This window comes from Phalacrocorax aristotelis, chromosome 4, assembly GCF_949628215.1.
Source record: "Phalacrocorax aristotelis chromosome 4, bGulAri2.1, whole genome shotgun sequence".
In the NCBI taxonomy this organism is placed as follows: Eukaryota; Metazoa; Chordata; class Aves; order Suliformes; family Phalacrocoracidae; genus Phalacrocorax; species Phalacrocorax aristotelis.
In genome coordinates, this window is record NC_134279.1 from 63393429 (window position 1) to 63412628 (window position 19200).

The 19200-nt window shown below is 40.2% G+C and overlaps 1 protein-coding gene across 2 annotated transcripts in view; it reads right to left on the reverse strand.

Moving 5' to 3' along the window:
- Positions 1 to 243: 243 nt before the first annotated feature.
- Positions 244 to 19200, reverse strand: part of STIM2 (stromal interaction molecule 2) — a 70639-nt gene continuing 51682 nt past the window's right edge. The window contains exons 4-13 of one of the 2 annotated variants that reach the window (XM_075091723.1): positions 11437 to 11548; positions 10635 to 10750; positions 9172 to 9349; positions 8119 to 8296; positions 7341 to 7508; positions 7033 to 7133; positions 6545 to 6783; positions 2740 to 2941; positions 2315 to 2463; positions 356 to 1930 (exon numbers count right to left, since the gene is read on the reverse strand). In XM_075091723.1, coding sequence (XP_074947824.1) covers positions 1893 to 1930; positions 2315 to 2463; positions 2740 to 2941; positions 6545 to 6783; positions 7033 to 7133; positions 7341 to 7508; positions 8119 to 8296; positions 9172 to 9349; positions 10635 to 10750; positions 11437 to 11548 — 1481 coding nt within the window. In that variant the 3' untranslated portion in view covers positions 356 to 1892. Of the gene's footprint in view, positions 1931 to 2314; positions 2464 to 2739; positions 2942 to 6544; positions 6784 to 7032; positions 7134 to 7340; positions 7509 to 8118; positions 8297 to 9171; positions 9350 to 10634; positions 10751 to 11436; positions 11549 to 19200 lie in introns of both variants that reach the window. The other variant, XM_075091722.1, reaches the window with a different exon arrangement.

The window sequence follows — 19200 nt, forward strand, 5'->3', positions numbered from 1 at the left end:
CAGACTAACTGAATAAAAGGCACTGTTGCTGATGCAGTACATTTGTTGACTCTTCAAAAAAACCTAAAAAGATGGTTTTGAACAACTAGCTACTGATGCCCTACGAAGACTTCCTTGTTACCTTGTAGTAATTTAATCTCTCCCTATAAAAGCCTAACACAAAAATTGCTTTTATCTGAAGCATGTCGAGTCTCACCTTTGTATCTATCTTTATATCTAAAATTAGGAGTTAGTATAACAGTATGCATTATAAAATTATACCATTTACTTCAGACATGTCTGAACAGCTAAATCTTCAAACTATACAAAAATAAAGTGTATGAAATCTTACAAAAGGAGGACATTAAGACATTAATAGCTAATCCAAAAAATATAATAACTTATACACAGCAGTAAGCATAAGCAATGTAGCCTACAACAGCTTTCAATTAACAGGACCTCTGAAACAAGCATGAGCTAAAATTGGAACATTCCAAGCACAACAATGTTTCCAATTTTTTATCTTTACCATAGTACAAACTTTCACAAACCAAATGTCCATTGTCAGTCTGTAAACAAAAGCTACTATCCCCCTCCTCATTTTAAGAGGGTGAATATTTTCAGTCCTCAGTCAAGTTTCATATCCATCACTTGCATAAGGAATCAAGAGCCTCTCCTCTTGTTAAATTAGGGGTGTGGGTTTTATTTTTTTTTTTTTGTCATACAGCCTGCAGTGAAGTAAAATCACAGTGGAAGTCCTGGGAAAAACATGATCTTTACAGCAGGACTCGAACCATTCTAATAATAAATGCATCTAACAAAGCTTCCCATAATAAAAGCATGGCATTTCCATTTCCAGAAATCAAGTCAATTAGAAATCTTAAGTTCTACTTAAAAATCCCAAAAGATCAAAAAGTGAAAAGATTCTTCTTCTCAAATACAAGTCTTTCAGTTTCACTTGCAGAGAGACTTTTCCAGTCTGTAAAACAGTAGTGCAATTCAATTAGTTCTACTTTTTTTTTTTCTCTGAAAGTCCAGTAGATGAATGTCCTAGCTCTACGGAAAGATAGGAAGATGCTCCAGTAAACAAGAAACTTTGGCAAGCCCAGAAAGGCTTACTAGTCCATTAAAGCTTAGAAGTCCGAAGTGGCTTTAAAAAATGGTTTATGAGTAAACTGGGAAAAAAAAACCAACCCCAAAACCAACAGAAGTTTAAAAAACCAAAAACACTAAAAAAGGCAAACTAAAAAAAAGAGAAATAAATAGGCAGAAATGTATGTAAACTGTCTGAACTTTTTAATGATTTCTCATTGACAGCTGGCATGACCTTTGACAGTACAGTCAGTTAAATATAGTTGACCTACAGAGCATTCCATTAGGGCATCCAGTCTGGAATGCTCAAATGGAATTACATTCCTACAGATTTAAAAAATAGAGTTCTTATAACATTACTATAGATTTCTTCTGCCCACCTCACTTACACTTCTTCTTAAAGAGGCTTTTAATTTTTGATGGCTTTTTTTTTTCACCATTTTGGTACAGGTCCTGTGGGATGCTACTTATCCTAGGGACAGAAGCAGCTTCATGGCTGGGTTTACTATCACTGCTGGCTGAAGAACACGAGGTGTGCCGAGGCTTTGGGACCGGGATCCCAGTTGAAAGCTGGTTCATGCTGCAGGACTTCTCCAGGATTCCGTTATAAACTTTGCTTGCAGGACTAAAAATCATGCTCTTAGTTTCTGCCATGCCTACACAGTCAGGAGAGCCCCTAGAGATATCTGCAGTTAGAGAAGAGGAGTCTCCTGTAGATGATTCCTCCAGTGAGAATTCTTCCGGGGATACCTTCTGAGGAGAAAGCGTCTGGTACATCTCAAGACTTGCTGGCGGAGATTGCTTCCTTCCAGTAGATGAGTTTAAGGAGTCACATTCCGAACCTGTTTCCTGTACTTCCCTGAGTCAGAGGAAAGACAGGAGAAAACATAATGAAACTACTATTTCCTACATGCAGTTAAAAAGGAAATCAATTTAGAATCAATGACATTAGTCTAAAAGCACCACCCACACTTTTCCTTAGTAGTTAATCAACAAAAAACATTAAGTTAAACATTTTAACTTACAACTTGCATTACATCATTAACTAAACTTAAGATAATTAATTTTTGCAATCTTGTTTCTGGTGGGCAGCAGGATCTGCCCACAATCAGTCATTTCTATCTCACTTCAAAGAACAAAAACTATTATCTTCTGGCATGTGAAGTCAGAAAAGTTATGAAATGAAAGCAGGAGATTGAAACCTATCATATACAAAAAGTTTCTTCAGGACAAGTGTCCCTACCTTTCAACAAGCTCATTTGCTCCTTCCAAAAGGAATTTAACCTTTTCCTATGAGGCCATGTAACAAGAGTAGGTACACGCTCAACATGCTGTAAGAATTGTGTTACCATCCATCTTCTCTTCGCCCAGTAGCTGACATTGCTTTTGATCCTAGTTTCAGATGTAAAAGCCAGTAACATATTGTAATGGAGAATCAGGGTTAGTTCAGTGCACCCTGGATTGTAACATTACTTAACTGTATATGACATGCTAGGTATTTACATACACATACCAGACAAGAACTCTCTCTGTTCCATGTGGACTATATTAAATTATATTGTCCTACAGACTACTTTAACTTTTGGCTTGGTTCAACCTCTAATTCTAAACTGTTAATCTCAAATAATCCTATCAGTTCCAACAAGTGCTGTTTGCTATTCTCCGTACCATTGTTTATCAGCAGAGAAGTAAATGGCTTCCTCCTCCTCTTCAGTTCGATAAAGAGCTGGGCAGCTCGACACAGAAAGGATGTCAGGGTCGGGGGAGTGCAAAGCATGCTGAGACTGTGGAGATGATGGCACAACACTGCGCCTTGATCGACACAAGCTACTGCTTCTTGCCAGTGTGCTGGGAGGTTTTACAATGGACCCTGAGGCAAAGAAAAAACAAACCAAAACCCTCCAAGTGACATTGATGTTACCTGCTATTTAGTTTTCAGAGTAGATATTGTTATCTGCCTCGGCCAGTGATTCTTAAACAACTTTGACACTGCTCAACTGTTTAGAGGGAAGAAAGACTGGCATCACCTTATACATTCTAGAGTTAGAGGAAGCAGCTAGCCAAGATGCAGCTGGAGCAGTTTTGTGCCCGCCAAATATTACGCTGACCATGTTCACCAAAACTCTGGCTCACTATGCTCGTTTGACAAAGAGAAAGATTCTGCTGAAACTCCCAACCCTTTATAAACTAAAAATAGCAGTGCTGAAATTAGTAAGTTACACAATATCCTGTATTTTACTTGTTTGGCAGTTTAGAGCTTAAAAGAATATGCAAAAGTTTTGCAATGTAGATATACCTAACCAAACAGCCAACTGAAATACACTGCATTAGTTGAAAGTCATGTTAGACATGGAAAACAAACATCATCTATATAACATGATAGAAAATATGTAATTCAACTTCATTTTAAGCTCAATGATTTCCTATTTGATAACACTTTCTTTTGCCAGACTAACTATCAATTTCCAGAAACAAAAATACTCAGAATGGGTGGAGACAGCAACACAAGACTTGACTAGAAATGCATCTAACAGGAAGTGACAAACTAGAATGTTCTTAATCCGATTCCTCTTTCAAAAGATGGTTAGGCAGCAATACTTCTATTGAAAAAAAATCTGCAGACCTGTTTTCAGGCCAGCTGTTATGAGCATCAGGATTTCTCATACCCCTCCTCAAACTGTCCCACAGAATACATCACACTGCGTAGGTAAGACAGACCATATCCTTACTGATATTCTAAATGTTTACCAAACAACACACTAAAAAAATTCAATTAGTTTTGTAGACAAGTATGTCTAGCCTGACAAAATGCATTTTATTTTTTGAGATGCCAGTTTAGCATCAGGTAAATGACAGTTTCCCTTCCTGGAATCTCAAAAAAGGTTGAGTCATTATTCTGCTTTTAGTGCAGGAAATCACAACTTCCACAAAACAGCAAGTAGCTGCACCTTCGCCAACACTTAGACTTCATTTCCTTCCAGGCTGAGCAGAAAAGAAAGGTTTACAATGCCCAACTTGACAGTTGTCATGTAACTCAGTTTTGATTTTACTTTCGATGTAATCCCTACTGACCGAAAAAGCAGGTGTTAGCAGCTCAAAAATAAGTTTGTATCATTACAAAAATATTCCTAAAAACGCAAACTGAGATAAGAGAATATGAATCCCTTTAGGAAATTTGTACTATTCGTCCAGGTAAATCGGATGCCACCCTACTCACTGATGTAGAAAAGATCAAGAATGCACCATCAGTAGTGAATTCTGAGAGAAGTTACAAGCATTGTGGTTCCTTGTAGGTGCATATACACGGATTCTGAAGGATTCAGCTATGACAATTTAACATCTAGAATTTTCTAGTACAAATGAAACTCACTAAATCAAGGAATCAGCTGAATCTGGTCAGTCAATGCAGAAGTAGAAGTTTCATTATCACCTTTGTTCCAGTCTCGTATATGTATTTCTTTATCCCCTTTCGTTCTCAGGATTAAACAAACAGATCTATTACTTCACACCATTTTAGCTTATCATCCCAACTGCTGTGGCACAAAGAAGCCCGTCTGAACGACCTCAAATTTTGTCAGTTTTAAGAGATCAAAGGATGCTGAGGCAAAGTAACAGCCTAGACAGTTCAGTTTATGTCCAGACACTGAAACACCCTTGCTCATAATTAACCTGTCTGCACACTGCATTTTGCCTGAAGCCTCAGGAGTGAGACAAGGCATTTTGCTTCTGTCCTTCCTCACGTGTATTTGTCATTTTTGTCTAAACAATGGGAATAATTTAGCAGTTACCAAACTAAACTGCAATATCTTGACTCCTGAACTGGTTTCAACAGTTCATTTTGCATATTTGCCCTCTCTTTCCCCACTCCCAAATGTTTCCAGGTTTCTTTTTCCACTAAGTAGACATTTTTAAAGCTAGTAAATTAAGGAGGAGCTACTTCCCTTGTGATCACTTTAGCAAAATCAGGCTCTCCTGCCTTACCAAAATTCAGAAAAACACATTTAAAGCTTTTGTAATGTTACTAAGATTCAGATAACTTGCATCACTGACTGAAACAACATCCATTAGCTAAATACTTCCAAATGAACTGAACTTAAAAAAATTAAACTAGAATTGCAAAAGCATACACTGAAGTTTCAGCTAAGTATGCTCTTATAAACTGTACGGTCCTTCTCAAATCGTAATTCCTCTGAACCAACTGCACTTTGCTCTCTGGCTTCACTTCTATGCAAGACCTGAATGAGAACAGTGATTAAAAATTCACAAGTCTGAAGCCTTATATACATATCTAAGTGTTTTGTCATTTTAGACCATTTGGGAAGTCATCATAATAAGTGGAGCTCTTCATTTTGAAATCAGACCACAGGTTTCTCCATACAGACTTGGAAGTTCAACTCCAGCCATCCATATTTTACTAGGCCATTCAAGTAACTTCTTGCTAAGGTTTAAATCAAAGCCTTCACAGTGAAGACTAGGGAGACAGTATTCTTTAAGAAAGGTCAGAACTTGCAGGAAGTAGTGTTGCAAGGGGATTAATGAACTCAATGTGGCTTGTAGAAAAGAGTTGATACATTCAAAAGAAAAACGTGTGCCCAAGGCACACTAAACAAAGCCAACAAAGTGCCAACTATTCTCATGCTTTTTAAAAATACAGTTCTAATTTCTTCTGAGAATCCCAGCCCTGGAGAAAAAATGTACACGTATGACAATGTTTTCTTCCCTACTCATTCCTCAAGTTGATATTGCTTGTTTGAATAGCTACATGGGAGCTCATCTTTTTGATTTGCCTCTGGAGTCCAGTTTATCACAACTTCCATGAAACGAGCTCTTGTATTGACTCAGTGACTCAATATATGAGGGTGGTCTGAATCTCCAGTGTATATCTTTTGATCATAGTTTAACCAAAGCTGGATTTCCCTCCTCCGGCACTTGGCCTTTCTGCCTCACACCATCCCCCACTCCACTGTATCCAAACACAAACATTCTGCCTGAAATCTTCCCTTGGACAACAACAGGATTTTGTTCCAGCCACTAAAGAATGTTTGAAAAGCTATGTAGCAGGCAGCCTCTCAAGGGGTGTGATCTTTCTAGTAGCTCAAGGGACCCTGGACTAACTCCATCTCTTCCATCTGAAAGAACAGACATGCTAAAAGAAATTCTGCTTCACTAGTTAAAAAATTTTTGTCTAAGTGGCAATCCAAGCACGACAAGCAGACTTTCAAAACCTCAGCTGAATTTGCCCCCCACTCCCTCACCTCCCCACTGAAGGCTTTTCCTTCATGTTGTTATTATTGCAAAACTCAGTGTTCAGTTTATGGAAGTCCCAAAAGATGCATCTGAACTGCTAGATAGAATTTTGGTCCTTTTGACTTTGATCTAATTCTGTTTGATTTCAGCACTATTCTCCCACCTGACTTTAAAATCCCATGCCTCCAAAACTTTCCCCCTTTCTTTTAGTGAGCTTACCACTTACCATGAAACTGTGAAACTATTGGAGGAGTATCTTCATCTAAGTCATCAACTCCCCCTGCAATTGGGTAAGGAGGAATGGAAACTCGAGGCATAACTACCCAGCTGTGATCAGAGTAGAGAGAGGAGGTCAAGCTTGGGAGCCCAGAATTGTGTGCTATTTGAAAACCACAAATCTTCTCAATCTGTTGCCATCGATAAAGACGCTCCCGCAAACATGTCGTCAACTCAGAGAGTGCTTTCCTGAAGAAAAGCACACATTAAAGTTACATACACTGTTCTAAATGATACAGCAGAGCAACACAAGTGCAGTCATTCCAGCATACTAGAAGATCCATTAGGACTCTCCAAATATTTGCACTTTAATATCTTTTAAACTGTTTTACTTAAAAGTGCAAAACTGTTAAGACACAAAATTCCATAACTCTCAAAATTCCATTTTTCCAGGAATGAATAACCACAAAAGAATATGCATCCTGGTAATACTCTTACTTTGCTTCAAGGATTTTATGGTCCACTTCATCCAGGGAGGAGCTGTGTGCAACATGTAATGTTCCAAATACAGTGCTTCTCTTCTTTTTTATCTTCTCTGCCTAAAAAGCAACATAAAATGAAATGCATAAAACTAGGATTTATATACTTAACACAGATGACAAACGTTAGCAATATTGACAGGTAGCAAACAACTCAGAGGAGAAAATGTATCCAAATGATTATCTGAATAATTGGTATTCACTATTTCATAGATCTAGCAACGGATCAGGAAAGTCTTTAAGTAGCTGAAGAGTAAGAGTTATTACCTCATCTTTGGCGATCGCTAATTGCATTTCTGCGTGCTGTCTTTTGATATTGTAATATTGTACTTCAACTTCATGTGTTAACTGAAGCCACTTCTGCAAAGCTTCAGGAACAGACCAGTTACTTCTCAGTTCAAACTCCTTCTCAGCCTTTTTTAAAGCCATGCGAACCTAGCAATCAAAAAGAAATAAAAGTGTCACCAAGGGTATCGTTAGAACTGACAGCAGAAGAAAGTGAAATATGAGCACCTTCCCTCCCCACAGCAACGTACTAAGGCTTTACAGAGCTTTGGTATGTGCCAACTGCTGTCAGGAAGGCAGAACAGGCATTTCTGAAATACAGCATACGAGTTTCCATATACTATATTATACTCAGGGTTTTCTATGATATTTAGTCCCTCACTCGAAGCTTAAATATTTTTGTAAGTCAGCATTTTTATTTAGTACAATAAATCCAATCTATTGCTACTCAGAAGAGTGAAACATCTGATCATCTGATCATCTCTCACCTGATAACAAGATAGGAAGAACAGCTTTTGTATCTATTTTGTTCCATGAGTCCAACAATATTATGGTAAGCTAATATACAAAGTATGTCTTTTTCTAGTTTCAGGATTATTTTACTAGATAATAGCATGACTGACAATCGTTAAGGGCTCTTAGAATTTTTCCATTCAAATCTAGCATCAGACAAATGCTGCTTTAAACACTCCTAAGAATCTAATAAAACCGGGACCACTTGAAAAAGTCAACACTAAAATTATAAACAGTTTGCTGATACCTGTACTAGCTCTTCCTCTGCATATTTGAGCCTGCTGAGCTCACATTCAGCCCCCTCCCTCAACTCCCTTAGGCGATGAGCTTCCCGTTTTGCATCGTTGATCTCATCCATCATTTTGCGCTCCAGATTTTGCTTTTCCACAGCAACATTTCTATTCTCTTCTTGTGCCTTCTCAAGCCTTCACAGTTGAACAAAAAAATATGAGAAAATACACAGCACATTCGTTAAAAGCTGCAGTCCTGAGAAGCAAATGTGTCCAGCAACGGGGCAAGAGGCAATGGGCACAAACCACAACACAAGAGGTTCCGTCTGAACATCAGGAAACACTTTTTGCCCAGGGAGGTGGTAGAGTCTCCATCCTTGGACATATTCAGAAGCTGCCCGGACATGGTCCTGGGCAACCTATTATAGATGATCCTGCTTGAGCAGGTGGGGCTGGACAAGATGACCTCCAGAAGTCCCTTCCAACCTCAACCATTCTGTGATAATAAAGACTGTGCAAGTTTCATGAACCAGCAGCAAATTACATCACACAATGTGACATCCATGTCAGACAAAACATACAAACTTTTATATGAATCTGCATTAAAGGTGTAGTAAGATCAAAATACAAGTCTTTATAGACAACTGAGTTACCAGTATACCGGAGAAGACTATCGACTCTCACACTGCTAAATAAGCAACAAAAAGTAATCAGCCCAGGTCTGTTTCAATTTTAAGAGCTTAAAAACAGAAGCAGTGTTCTAATTTCCATGTATGTAAGTACTCCAAAGTAAACTGTAATTATATGAAAGTAACAGTACATAATTCTAAATCTGTAGGTAAAAAAGATTGAACATCTATTCTCTACCTTCATCCACAAGTTCATATTGCCTGCTAAAATACACGGAAGCAACTTCTATCCAAAAACCTATTGTCACTTAAATCAGGATTTTCATGCAAAATGAACAAAATCCAAAGGCAGCTTGATTTAAATAATGTATGACTGTAAGGATCTCTATTTGTATTTAACCTCAAAAAAAAAGGACAAATAAACATTAACAACTTCAGTACCTTTCCTGCAAGTCAAGAAGACTTTGCTCTGCTGTTTGGAGACTTTCTAAGTCCTTCATCATTTTTGTGATATGTTCTCTTGAGGTTCTGTTCTGTGTATATGCAAACCAGCAGCCTCCAAAACCAATAACTATAGAAACCGTTAATATAAAATCCTTCATCCAGTTGTGAGGGGGACCTGTGCAGAGAATAACACGATCATTAAGTAGCTCATTGATACAGACCGACTATGGACTTTATTCCCCCCACAGCCTAAAAGGTGACAGAACCTGATGCTAAACAGAATTCCAGCTCATTTATCTCAAACCATCTCCAACAACTACCGTTCAAACTTTCAAATGGATTCCAGAGCATTTTCTACACAACCTAAGCAACCCTAATACAATCTATTTAGTCTATACTAAAACATAAAATAGATTGAGGCAAGCTTATTAAACTTCTACAACACATAGTCTGTATCTTTATTTAAATGAGTTAAGAGAGAGTTTTCCCAATTACACTTTATCAGGCCAGTAAGAACTTCAGTTATGTTTGAATACGTTCTCCCAAGCGTATGCCCTCAGGAATACCCTATGCTGAATTAAAAATGCACTTGTACAAAATAAAGTAGATTTTAAAAAGGGTAAGTAGCTAATAGCACCACTTCTTAAAAGCAAAACACGGATTGTTTAGTATTATATCCAAGATTCACATAATGCTTTTTTGTTAGTACAACTTTTACAGTCACTTGCACCTTTGTAAAACGAACTTTTATAGGACAGTTTCTGCTAGTGTTAAAGGTATAATGCAAACACAAAGTGCTTTTTTCCCCTAAAAATCTCCAGCTCAGGTCTGTCATCCACTGACATTGCGAAGTCATTCACTAGTGTCCGAACTGACCACCCATCTATGGAAGGACCTCCTAGTTCACAGTACCACAACAGATCTGTAACTGCATACAAGCAAGCAGGTAGACCACTGGTGATGTAGTAAGGAGATGTCTGCATATGCTAAAATGGGTCATACGTGGAACTGCTGCATTAAATTTAACTACACTTAAGCTCGAGTCTGCACAAGAGACACTGGTACTGGATTTGCACCACCATCTCCTTTTTTCTTCCTTGGGGAAGGTCATCCCCTCTCATTTCAGCATCCCAGCTTACACTGTCCAAGCTAATTAGGAATTGAATGTAACGTGAGCTATAAGTGTAATTTAAACAATCAAAAACGTTGTGATACAAAAGACAACATCAGGTGGGCTTGTACTAAAATTTCTACATAATCTCACACACGGAAGTGGACTTTGGTCCTGATGCCATCACCTTGATGACCTTTTCTAATTCAGTGCCTAGTTCCACAACACATGCCAGGCAATCCATCAGTATATCCAAAAAACAGATAAGCTGTCCTACGTACAAGTATCAAGAGTCACTGTTGAATTCTTACAAATAACAGGTAAGAAAAAACTCCAAGAAGCTACTAACGTGTAAGAGGTCCAAATAAAACAACGTCCAAGGCTTTAAGCTGAAGCTTCTGTCTATGGCTCCGGTCAATTATTTTCAAGTGAGAGATCATGAAAGCATGCTCATTTACTGCTATCCTGTTAATAGTAAGACAAAACATTACCTTTGGCACAAGCTACATTCAAAACCAAACTATGGAAAGAAATACATCACTAGTATTTCCCACAGCTATATAAATTTCTACATTACATTATAGTTATACAATTAAAAGTGAAAGATAAAATGCAATTACAGTAGTGCTATTTAAAAAATATCAGCGTGTGACAAAGGAAAAACATCAAATAGCTTCCCTAATTTTTTTTTTCTGGAATAATCATGAAATAAATCCGTTTAGCATAGTTAAAGGTAACGGTATATTTGCAGGCTTGTGGCACCAACTGTCTGAAACACATGCAATACTCTGATTTAGTAGTTATGCTCAAGAAAAGGGGTTCTGCAGAGAGTTTATGTATACCCATTCAATAGATCAGGAGTTGTTCAAAAGAAGGTTCTCTACCACACAGAATTATGTGATCATCGGTAAAAACTTCAATTGCAAGAAACAAAACTAAGATGAAAACAGTGGCAAGAAGCATTCACATTTCAAAATACTTTGGCAGGAAAAAAAAACGCAGCCAGCTCTTTAAAACTGTAAGGATGCTTATTGTTTCTTGCATTTGACCATATCTTACTAGACTTTAGGTTCACATAGTTGTTCCCACATACAGACTAAAATAAGAACCTACAGGGAACTACTTGAAACTAACCCAGAAGGAACATTCACCTGGGAAGTGTTGATCCATTGACATTGCTGTCTCTAAAATTCTTCTCGTATTGGGGCAGTTCAACAAATTCTGACAGCCACTGAAGAGTGTCCTCTTGAGTCCAGTTATGAACTGGAAGAAAAAAAAAATCAGTTTAACTACCTTTAATTTTTTGTAAAAATAAATAGCAAGACATAGAAGACCAGCAGTAGAAAAGCAGGTTGGAGCGAGCAAGAGGGTTTAACCAAGTATAATTGCAGAAAAAATAGCATTAACATTCACCAAGGTGTTTCTGGCATTTTGCCTTTTTCATTATATGCTTCTCAGAGGAAGCTTAGGCAAACTATAAACAAACAAGCACGGAACCAATAGAAATGTTTATTAAAAATTCCACAGAATAATTTAATGTTTTGCTTTAGTTCAAGTCAGGACAGCATCTTGTGACTTTTATCTACTCAAACTGATCTCCGCCTCAATCCTTTTGTCCTTGCTACCCTTGCAGAACTAAACACATATCAGCAGGTGCTGTAACCATTTAAGACAAGGTACCAAGATCTTTCCCAGGATAATAGTTTAAAGAATTTGTTTTCACATGAATCTTCATAGTGGCTCACACCTCCTAACCACAGAATGGGAGCACAGAAGAGAGGAAGAGAGGAGACCAAAAAAAAATACTGAAAAAAGAGAGCAGAAATTTAACAGGAAAACAATTAAATCCCTCTCAAATATTCCAAAAGCAACTGTACTACATGCAATAATATTCCTGCTAAGAAAAATTATTTAAATTTCTATAACACCAACAGTCTACATAACCTTTCATAGCTACAGATGTTCTAAGAAAATAAGGAAGTACGACCCATAAATTTTACCAAAAAAAAAACCACCCAAAAAACCAAACCACCCACATATCTGGACCTTACAGGCCAGCTGCTACAGCTTACAGCTTCACACTGGCAAAGTTGAAGGGAAATTGTTCTCTCCGTTTATGAAGTCTGCAAAAGTTTGTCCGCACACAAAAGAAAAAGTAACACCCTCCTTCTGGACAGACATCTTTGTGTGAACAAATATTTTTCTTTAAACACTGTTCTCTTTAAAACTATTTGCATGTGACAATACTGGGCAGAGATTTCTTTGGATACTTTATCGCAGGGACATCCTCAGTGGTGAATTTTGACAATTATTCCTTCATAAAGAGCTGCTGAAAGCTTGGCAGGTAAGCTGCAGGCAATGAAAATTTTTATGAGTTCATATTTCAGTTCGTAGTGAAACTGAAATAAGGACTTCTAGGTCTCTTGCCTACACTCAGCATAGCTGAAAGATAAGCTTAAACACTTTGGGTTTTCATCACTCCACATAACTAGAGACAGAGCATATTTCACAGACCCATTCATAGCTTTTAAAAAATATACTCGCAATACAAACCACTTGTATTGTATCTGCATCAATGGCTACACCTCCCTCCCAGCATGCTGTCCCATTTCTTCCTCTGCTTTTGAGCCACAAACTGTTTTCTAGGTATTCATCTTGCAACAGACTCAGTATGTCATATTACTATAAGCTTTTATGCAAAATGCCTGGGCTCTATTTGTAAACATATCATTGACATTGCAAAGATTCTTAAGTGCTTTGTGAATATTAAGTCATTCTAAGAATCTCACAAGGGTGGTAAAATCATCCAGAAAAATATCACCTTAACTGCATTCTGGAAATATGTTCATAAACTGATCCAAAGCAAAAGCATTTTTTTGATGTGACACAGGAAAACATCACCTAAAATAGCTACTACGCACTACAGAGCTTACCACTGACAATACCTGGGATTCTGGAAGCCACATAGTGCAGAGTTTATAAATTGAGAAGGAAGGGGAGGGCAGAGATCAAGAAGTTTCACTCCTACTGCTGAAAGTATTTTGTAGTCAGTGTGTCAAAATTTATGTAAATTTGTACTTTTTAAATAATTCAGTAGTAGTTTCAAACATATTACCATGGAAGAAATGAGGTACATATTGAAGTTGTTTACAGTAGAGTTAATCACATCTGTTCTACTGCTTAGACTGGTGTGATGTTTCCTTCATAGAATATCAAGGAATTTTCCCCCAAACAAACCAGGTACATTTAGGAAAATATCACTTTATTCATTATCTATCACTGTATCAGATATCTCCATTAGTACAGAAACTGCAAAAAGCAGCAACCAATCTATCCTGAACTAGAATCAGAACTTGCACTTTCTGTATTCTTCTTACATTGTTACCTGTTTACATAAAAGTTAATATCAATTACTTTTTGGTATATGCATATACAATATATATATGCATATACACACCCACATATATGTGTGAGATACATATATATCTATAACTGTTGTACAGAGCTCAGTATTGGGGCCAGCGCTGCTTAGTATCTTTAATCAATTATATGGATGAGGGGATCAGCTGCACCCTCCCTAAGTTTACAGACAACATCAAGTTGGGCGAGTGTTGATCTGCTTGAAGGTAAAAAGGCTCTTCAGAGGGCTCTGGACAGACTGAATCAATGGGATGAGGCCAACTGTATGAGATTCAACAAGGCTAAGCACCAGACCCTGTATTTGGGCCAAAGCAACTCCATGCAACAGAACAGGACTTGGGGGTGCTGGTTGACAGCCAGCTGAATATGAGCCAGCAGTGTGCCCAGGTGGCCAACACCATCCTGGCTTGTATCAGGAATAGTGTGGCCAGCAGGAGTAGGGCAGTGATCGTGCCCCTGTTCTCGGCACTGGTGAGGCCACACCTTGAATATTGTGTTCAGTTTTGGGCCCCTCAGTACAAGAAGGACATTGAGGTGCTGGAGTGTGTGCAGAGAAGGGCAACGAAGCTGGTGAAGAGTCTGGAGAACATGTCTTATGAGGAGAGGTTGAGGGAATTGGGGTTGTTTAGTCTGGAGGAGGCTAAGGGGAGACCTTTTTGCTCTCTACAACTAACTGAAAGGAAGCTGTAGTGAGGTGGGTGTTGGTCTCTTCTCCCAAGTGAAAAATGATAGGACAAGAAGAAACAGCCTCAAGTTGTGTCACGGGAGTTTTAGATTGGATATCAGAAAGAATTTCTTCACTGAAAAAATTACCAAGCATTGGAACAGGCCAGAGGTATTTAAAGGACAGTTGGATGTGGCAGTTAGGGACACAGTTTAGTGGTAGACTTGGCAGTGTTATTATGTTTACAGTTTGACTGATTGATCTTCAAGGTTTTTTTTCCAACCTAAATGATACTACTATTGGATGTTCTGTCCTTTTAAATGGCCAGTTGCCATTTAAGCTAAGCATAATAGAGACAGTCAGCTTTTTTCCTGGGATTTCACTGTCTGAATATATGTCCATGCATATATTTCACAATTTATTAAGTAAACTAATTCCAGCGTCAGTGCCCCAAAACCCCCAACTTTTCCAGGTGGAACTGGACCCCAAACTACCCTGTCCTCCCTTTCCTACAGCACCACAGCAGAGCCCTGGGAGATTGATTTGTATCACTGAAAACATTCAGACTGTTTCTTCTTGAGAGCTGTAACCTGGGTAAAATCAAGGAAGACTTTTGAGCCCTGGGGGAGCAAGTGAAAAACACTGGTGCCCAAGTGATCTTCTCCTCCATTTTGCCAGTTTAAGGGAAGGGAGCAGCCAGAAACAGGTGCATAACGTATATCAACTCCTGGCTACGTGACTGGTGCCACCGTGAGGGGTTTGGCTTTTATGACAATGGGGTGTTCTTCAATGACTGCAACATTCTAGGGGGGGATGTAATCCATCTGTCTAAAAGAGGTAAGGGAATCTTCAGCAGGAGGCTGGCTAATTTGGTGAGGCAGGCTTTAAACTGAAGGATTTGAGGGATGGGATCCATTGTGAAAATGCTCACACCAGCACATCCAACGGGGGAGTAAGTCAGGCCAACAAATGCGGTGACAAAGGTTCCTTAGCTGTCTCCCAAGAGGTGAAACAGAAGAGTAAACACCTCGAGTGCCTGTGTACAAATGCACGCAGTCTAGGTAACAAACAGGAGGAACTGGAGCTCCGTGTCCACTCAGAAGGGTAGCATGTCATAGGAGTAACTGAAACGTGGTGGGACAACTCAAGCGACTGGGGGATCGCAATGGACGGTTACAGGCTCTTTCGTAAGGACAGGCAGGGTAGAAGAGGTGGACGAGTCGCACTCTACATCAAGGAACACCTTGAATGTATCGAAGTCAACTACGGTGATTGCGACTGCTCTATCGAATGCCTCTGGGTTAAAGTCAAAGGGGTCATCTCCAAGCAGGACCTCACAGTGGGAATCTGCTACCGACCTCCTAACCACGATGACTGAGCTGACAAAGCGATACTTGGGGCACTAAAGCAAGCTTCTGGCCAACAGAACCTGGTCCTGATGGGTGACTTCAACTACCCAGGCATCTGCTGGAAGAACAATACGGCAGCTCGCATGTCATCCACCAAGTTCCTGGAATGTGTAGAGGACTGCTTCCTCACACGAATGTCAGACGTGCCAACCAGGAAGGAGGCACTGCTGGACTTGCTATTCACAAACCGAGATAACCTGCTTTGTAATATCTCGGTTAGTGACAGCCTTGGCTGCAGTGACCACAATATTGTGGAGTTCGGGATCCTGCTGAGTGTGCTGAAGGTCAGCTCTAAGACAAGGGTTCTGGTTTTAGAAGAGCAAACTTCAGTTCACTCAGGGCTCACTTGGGAGGGATCACATGGGACACTTCCATGGAAGACAAAGGAGCTAGTGAGAGCTGGGAGTTCTTCAAGAACTCTCTATTGGAAGCACAAAGCCAATTTATCCCCTACAATGGAAAGGGAAGCAAGCAGAGCCAGAGGCCCCCTTGGCTCAACCATGACCTCCTGGGTCTACTCAAATCCAAAAGGGAAGCACACCAGAGATGGAGAAGTGGAGGATTACCCATCAAGAGCTACAAGGGCATTGACAGAGCATGCAGAGACGCAGTTAGAAAAGCAAAAGCCCAGCTTGAATTAAAACTGGCTGTAGATGTCAAAAATAACAAGAAAGGTTTCTTCAGGTATGTCAACCATAAGGAGAAAAAGAAGGAAAACATAGGCCCACTGTTAAATGGAAAAGGAGAGTCAATCACCAATGATGCTGAAAAGGCAGAGGTCCTCAGCACCTTCTTCACCTCTGTTTTTACCAGCACTGCCGGGTCCCAGGCTTTGGGAACAAAATTGCCAGTTGATCCAAACACTGACCCACCATCAGTGAAGGAAGAGTTAGTATATGAATTACCACAGGAGCTTGACCCCCACAAATTAATGGGCCCTGACACCATCAACCCAAGGCTGTTAAGAGAGCTGGCTGACATCATCGCAAGGCCACTCTCCATAATCTTCAAGAAGGTATGGAGAATGGGGGATGTCCCAGAGGACTGGAGGAAGGCAAATGTTACCCCTATCTACAAGAAAGGCTCGAAGGAGGACCCAGGTAACTATAGGCCCATCAGCCTTACTTCAAGCCCTGGCAAAGTTATGGAACGAATCTTCCTGGGGGTCATCGCAAGTCAATTGAAGCACATGATTGGGAAAAGCCAACATGGCTTCACTAAAGGCAGATCGTGCTTGACTAACCCGGTGGCCTTCTATGACAAAGTGACTTGCCTGGTTGACATGGGGCAGGCGGTGGACATTGTTTACCTGGACTTCTCCAAGGCCTTTGATATGGTCCCCCACAGCCTCCTCCTGGAGAAATTAATGTGTTATAGACTAGACAAGTGGTCTGTGCAGTGGGTGGGGAACTGGCTGACAGGCCGCACCCAAAGGGTGGTGGTAAATAGCTCTTTCTCAAACTGCCAACCTGTCACTAGTGGAGTCCCCCAGGGATCAATATTGGGCCTGATGTTGTTCAACATCTTTATAAGTGATCTGGATAATGGCATCAAGTGTAGCCTGATGAAGTCTGCAGATGACACCAAGTTGAGCGAGGAAGTAGACACTCCAGAAGGGAGAGCTGCTCTGCAGGAAGATCTGGACAAGGCTGGAAGAGTGGGCCAGCAAGAACCTTATGAAGTTCACACAAGGAAAAGTGTAAGATCATGCACCTGGGAAAACATAATCCAGGAGAGCAGTACAGACTGGGATCCACCTGGCTGGAGAGCAGCTCTGTGGAAAGGGACCTGGGGGTCCTGGTGGGCAGGAAGCTCAACATGAGTGAACAGTGTGCTGCTGTGGCCAAGGAGGCCAACAGGATGCTGGGTTGCATCAAAAAGGGCATCGCCAGCAAAGAGAAAGAAATAATTATCTCACTCTACTCAGCGCTTGTCAGGCCACACCGGGAGTACTGTGTACACTTCTGATCCCCGCTCTACAAAAAGGATGTGGACAGGCTGGAAGGGGTCCAGAGAAGGGCCACCAAGATGATCAGAGGATTGAGAAGCCTGCTATATGAGGATAGGCTGGGAGAACTGGGTTTGTTCAGCCTTGAGAAAAGGAGGCTCAGAGGGGATCTCGTTACCACGTACCAGTACTTAAGGGTTGGCTACAAAGAAGATGGAGACTCCCTTTCTACAAGGAGTCCCATGGGGAGGACAAGGGGGAATGGACACAAGTTGCTCTTGGGGAGATTCTGATTGGACACCACAGGGAAATTTGACAGTGAGGACAGTCAACCCTTGGAATAATCTCCCCAGGGAAGTGGGTGACTCGGCCACGTTGGACACCTTCAAGAGTTGTCTGAACAGGGTGCTGGGCCATCTTGTCTAGCCTGTGCTCTTCCTAGAAAGGTTGGACTAGATGATCCCTGAGGTCCCTTCCAACCTGTGATTCTGCGATTATTTTTTTTTTTTAATTATCTTCTGCTATGTATTGGTATGTATTCCTTGACTTGTCTCCAGTAAGACCTCATGACCGACATATATGTTTATTCTACAACAGCATACAGTACTGAGAAGCAAACTGGCCTTTCTTCAGTAGAAGTAGTTATAGTCTACTGAAACATGACACAAGACAAATAACATACACCAGGTGTGCTGACAGTTAAGCAGGTCAGCTGAAATTCATCTCAATCAGCACTGCATATCAGAATGTGACAGCTCCTGCTAATTAGCTGAGGTGGTAACTTTTCCTTATTTTAAATATCCAAAAGAATATAGCACTTCAGATATTGGAGAGGCAACTGACACCTACATTAAGTTAAATGCACGTAGCATTAAAGACTAATATCATCTTGCCCATCTTGCCCTCTTTTTTTTTTTTAACTGCTATAATAGCATGCCTGAAGTGAAGACAGCAAAAGTAGCTTCAAACCAGCCCTGTATGAAAGTTGCTCCTTGCTAATGGCTGACAAGAAGATCAGGCTATACATCAATTTCTCTTGTTAAAATTCTCATGTCACACAGTGCTTCAGGGCAGGGAGGCGTGAAGTAAAACAACGTTACAGTGTCAGCCCCAGTACTCCTATGGGCCTCCTATTCCTTTCAGAAATCAAATTACATTCAGAGTATTTCATGGCAAGGACTGAATGACAGCCATTTATTAGGCTTAAAGTTGAGAATAGGCAGACCAGGCAATATAGGTTCACAAGGATTCAAAAGTTAGTTTTGTTTTAGCAGGACCTTCAGCAGCAACATCAGCAGGAACTATGCTGCCACCAGTGGGTTTTTCAATAGCATGAAAAAGAAGAGGAGTGACCCTCACTATCTTTTCAACAGTTTAAACATTACAACTCTTGTTTCCTCTCACACAGAAGGGCCAGTCTGCAGTACTGTACTGGTCCTGCCTGGAACAGCACGCAGCATTATGTAATTCATCC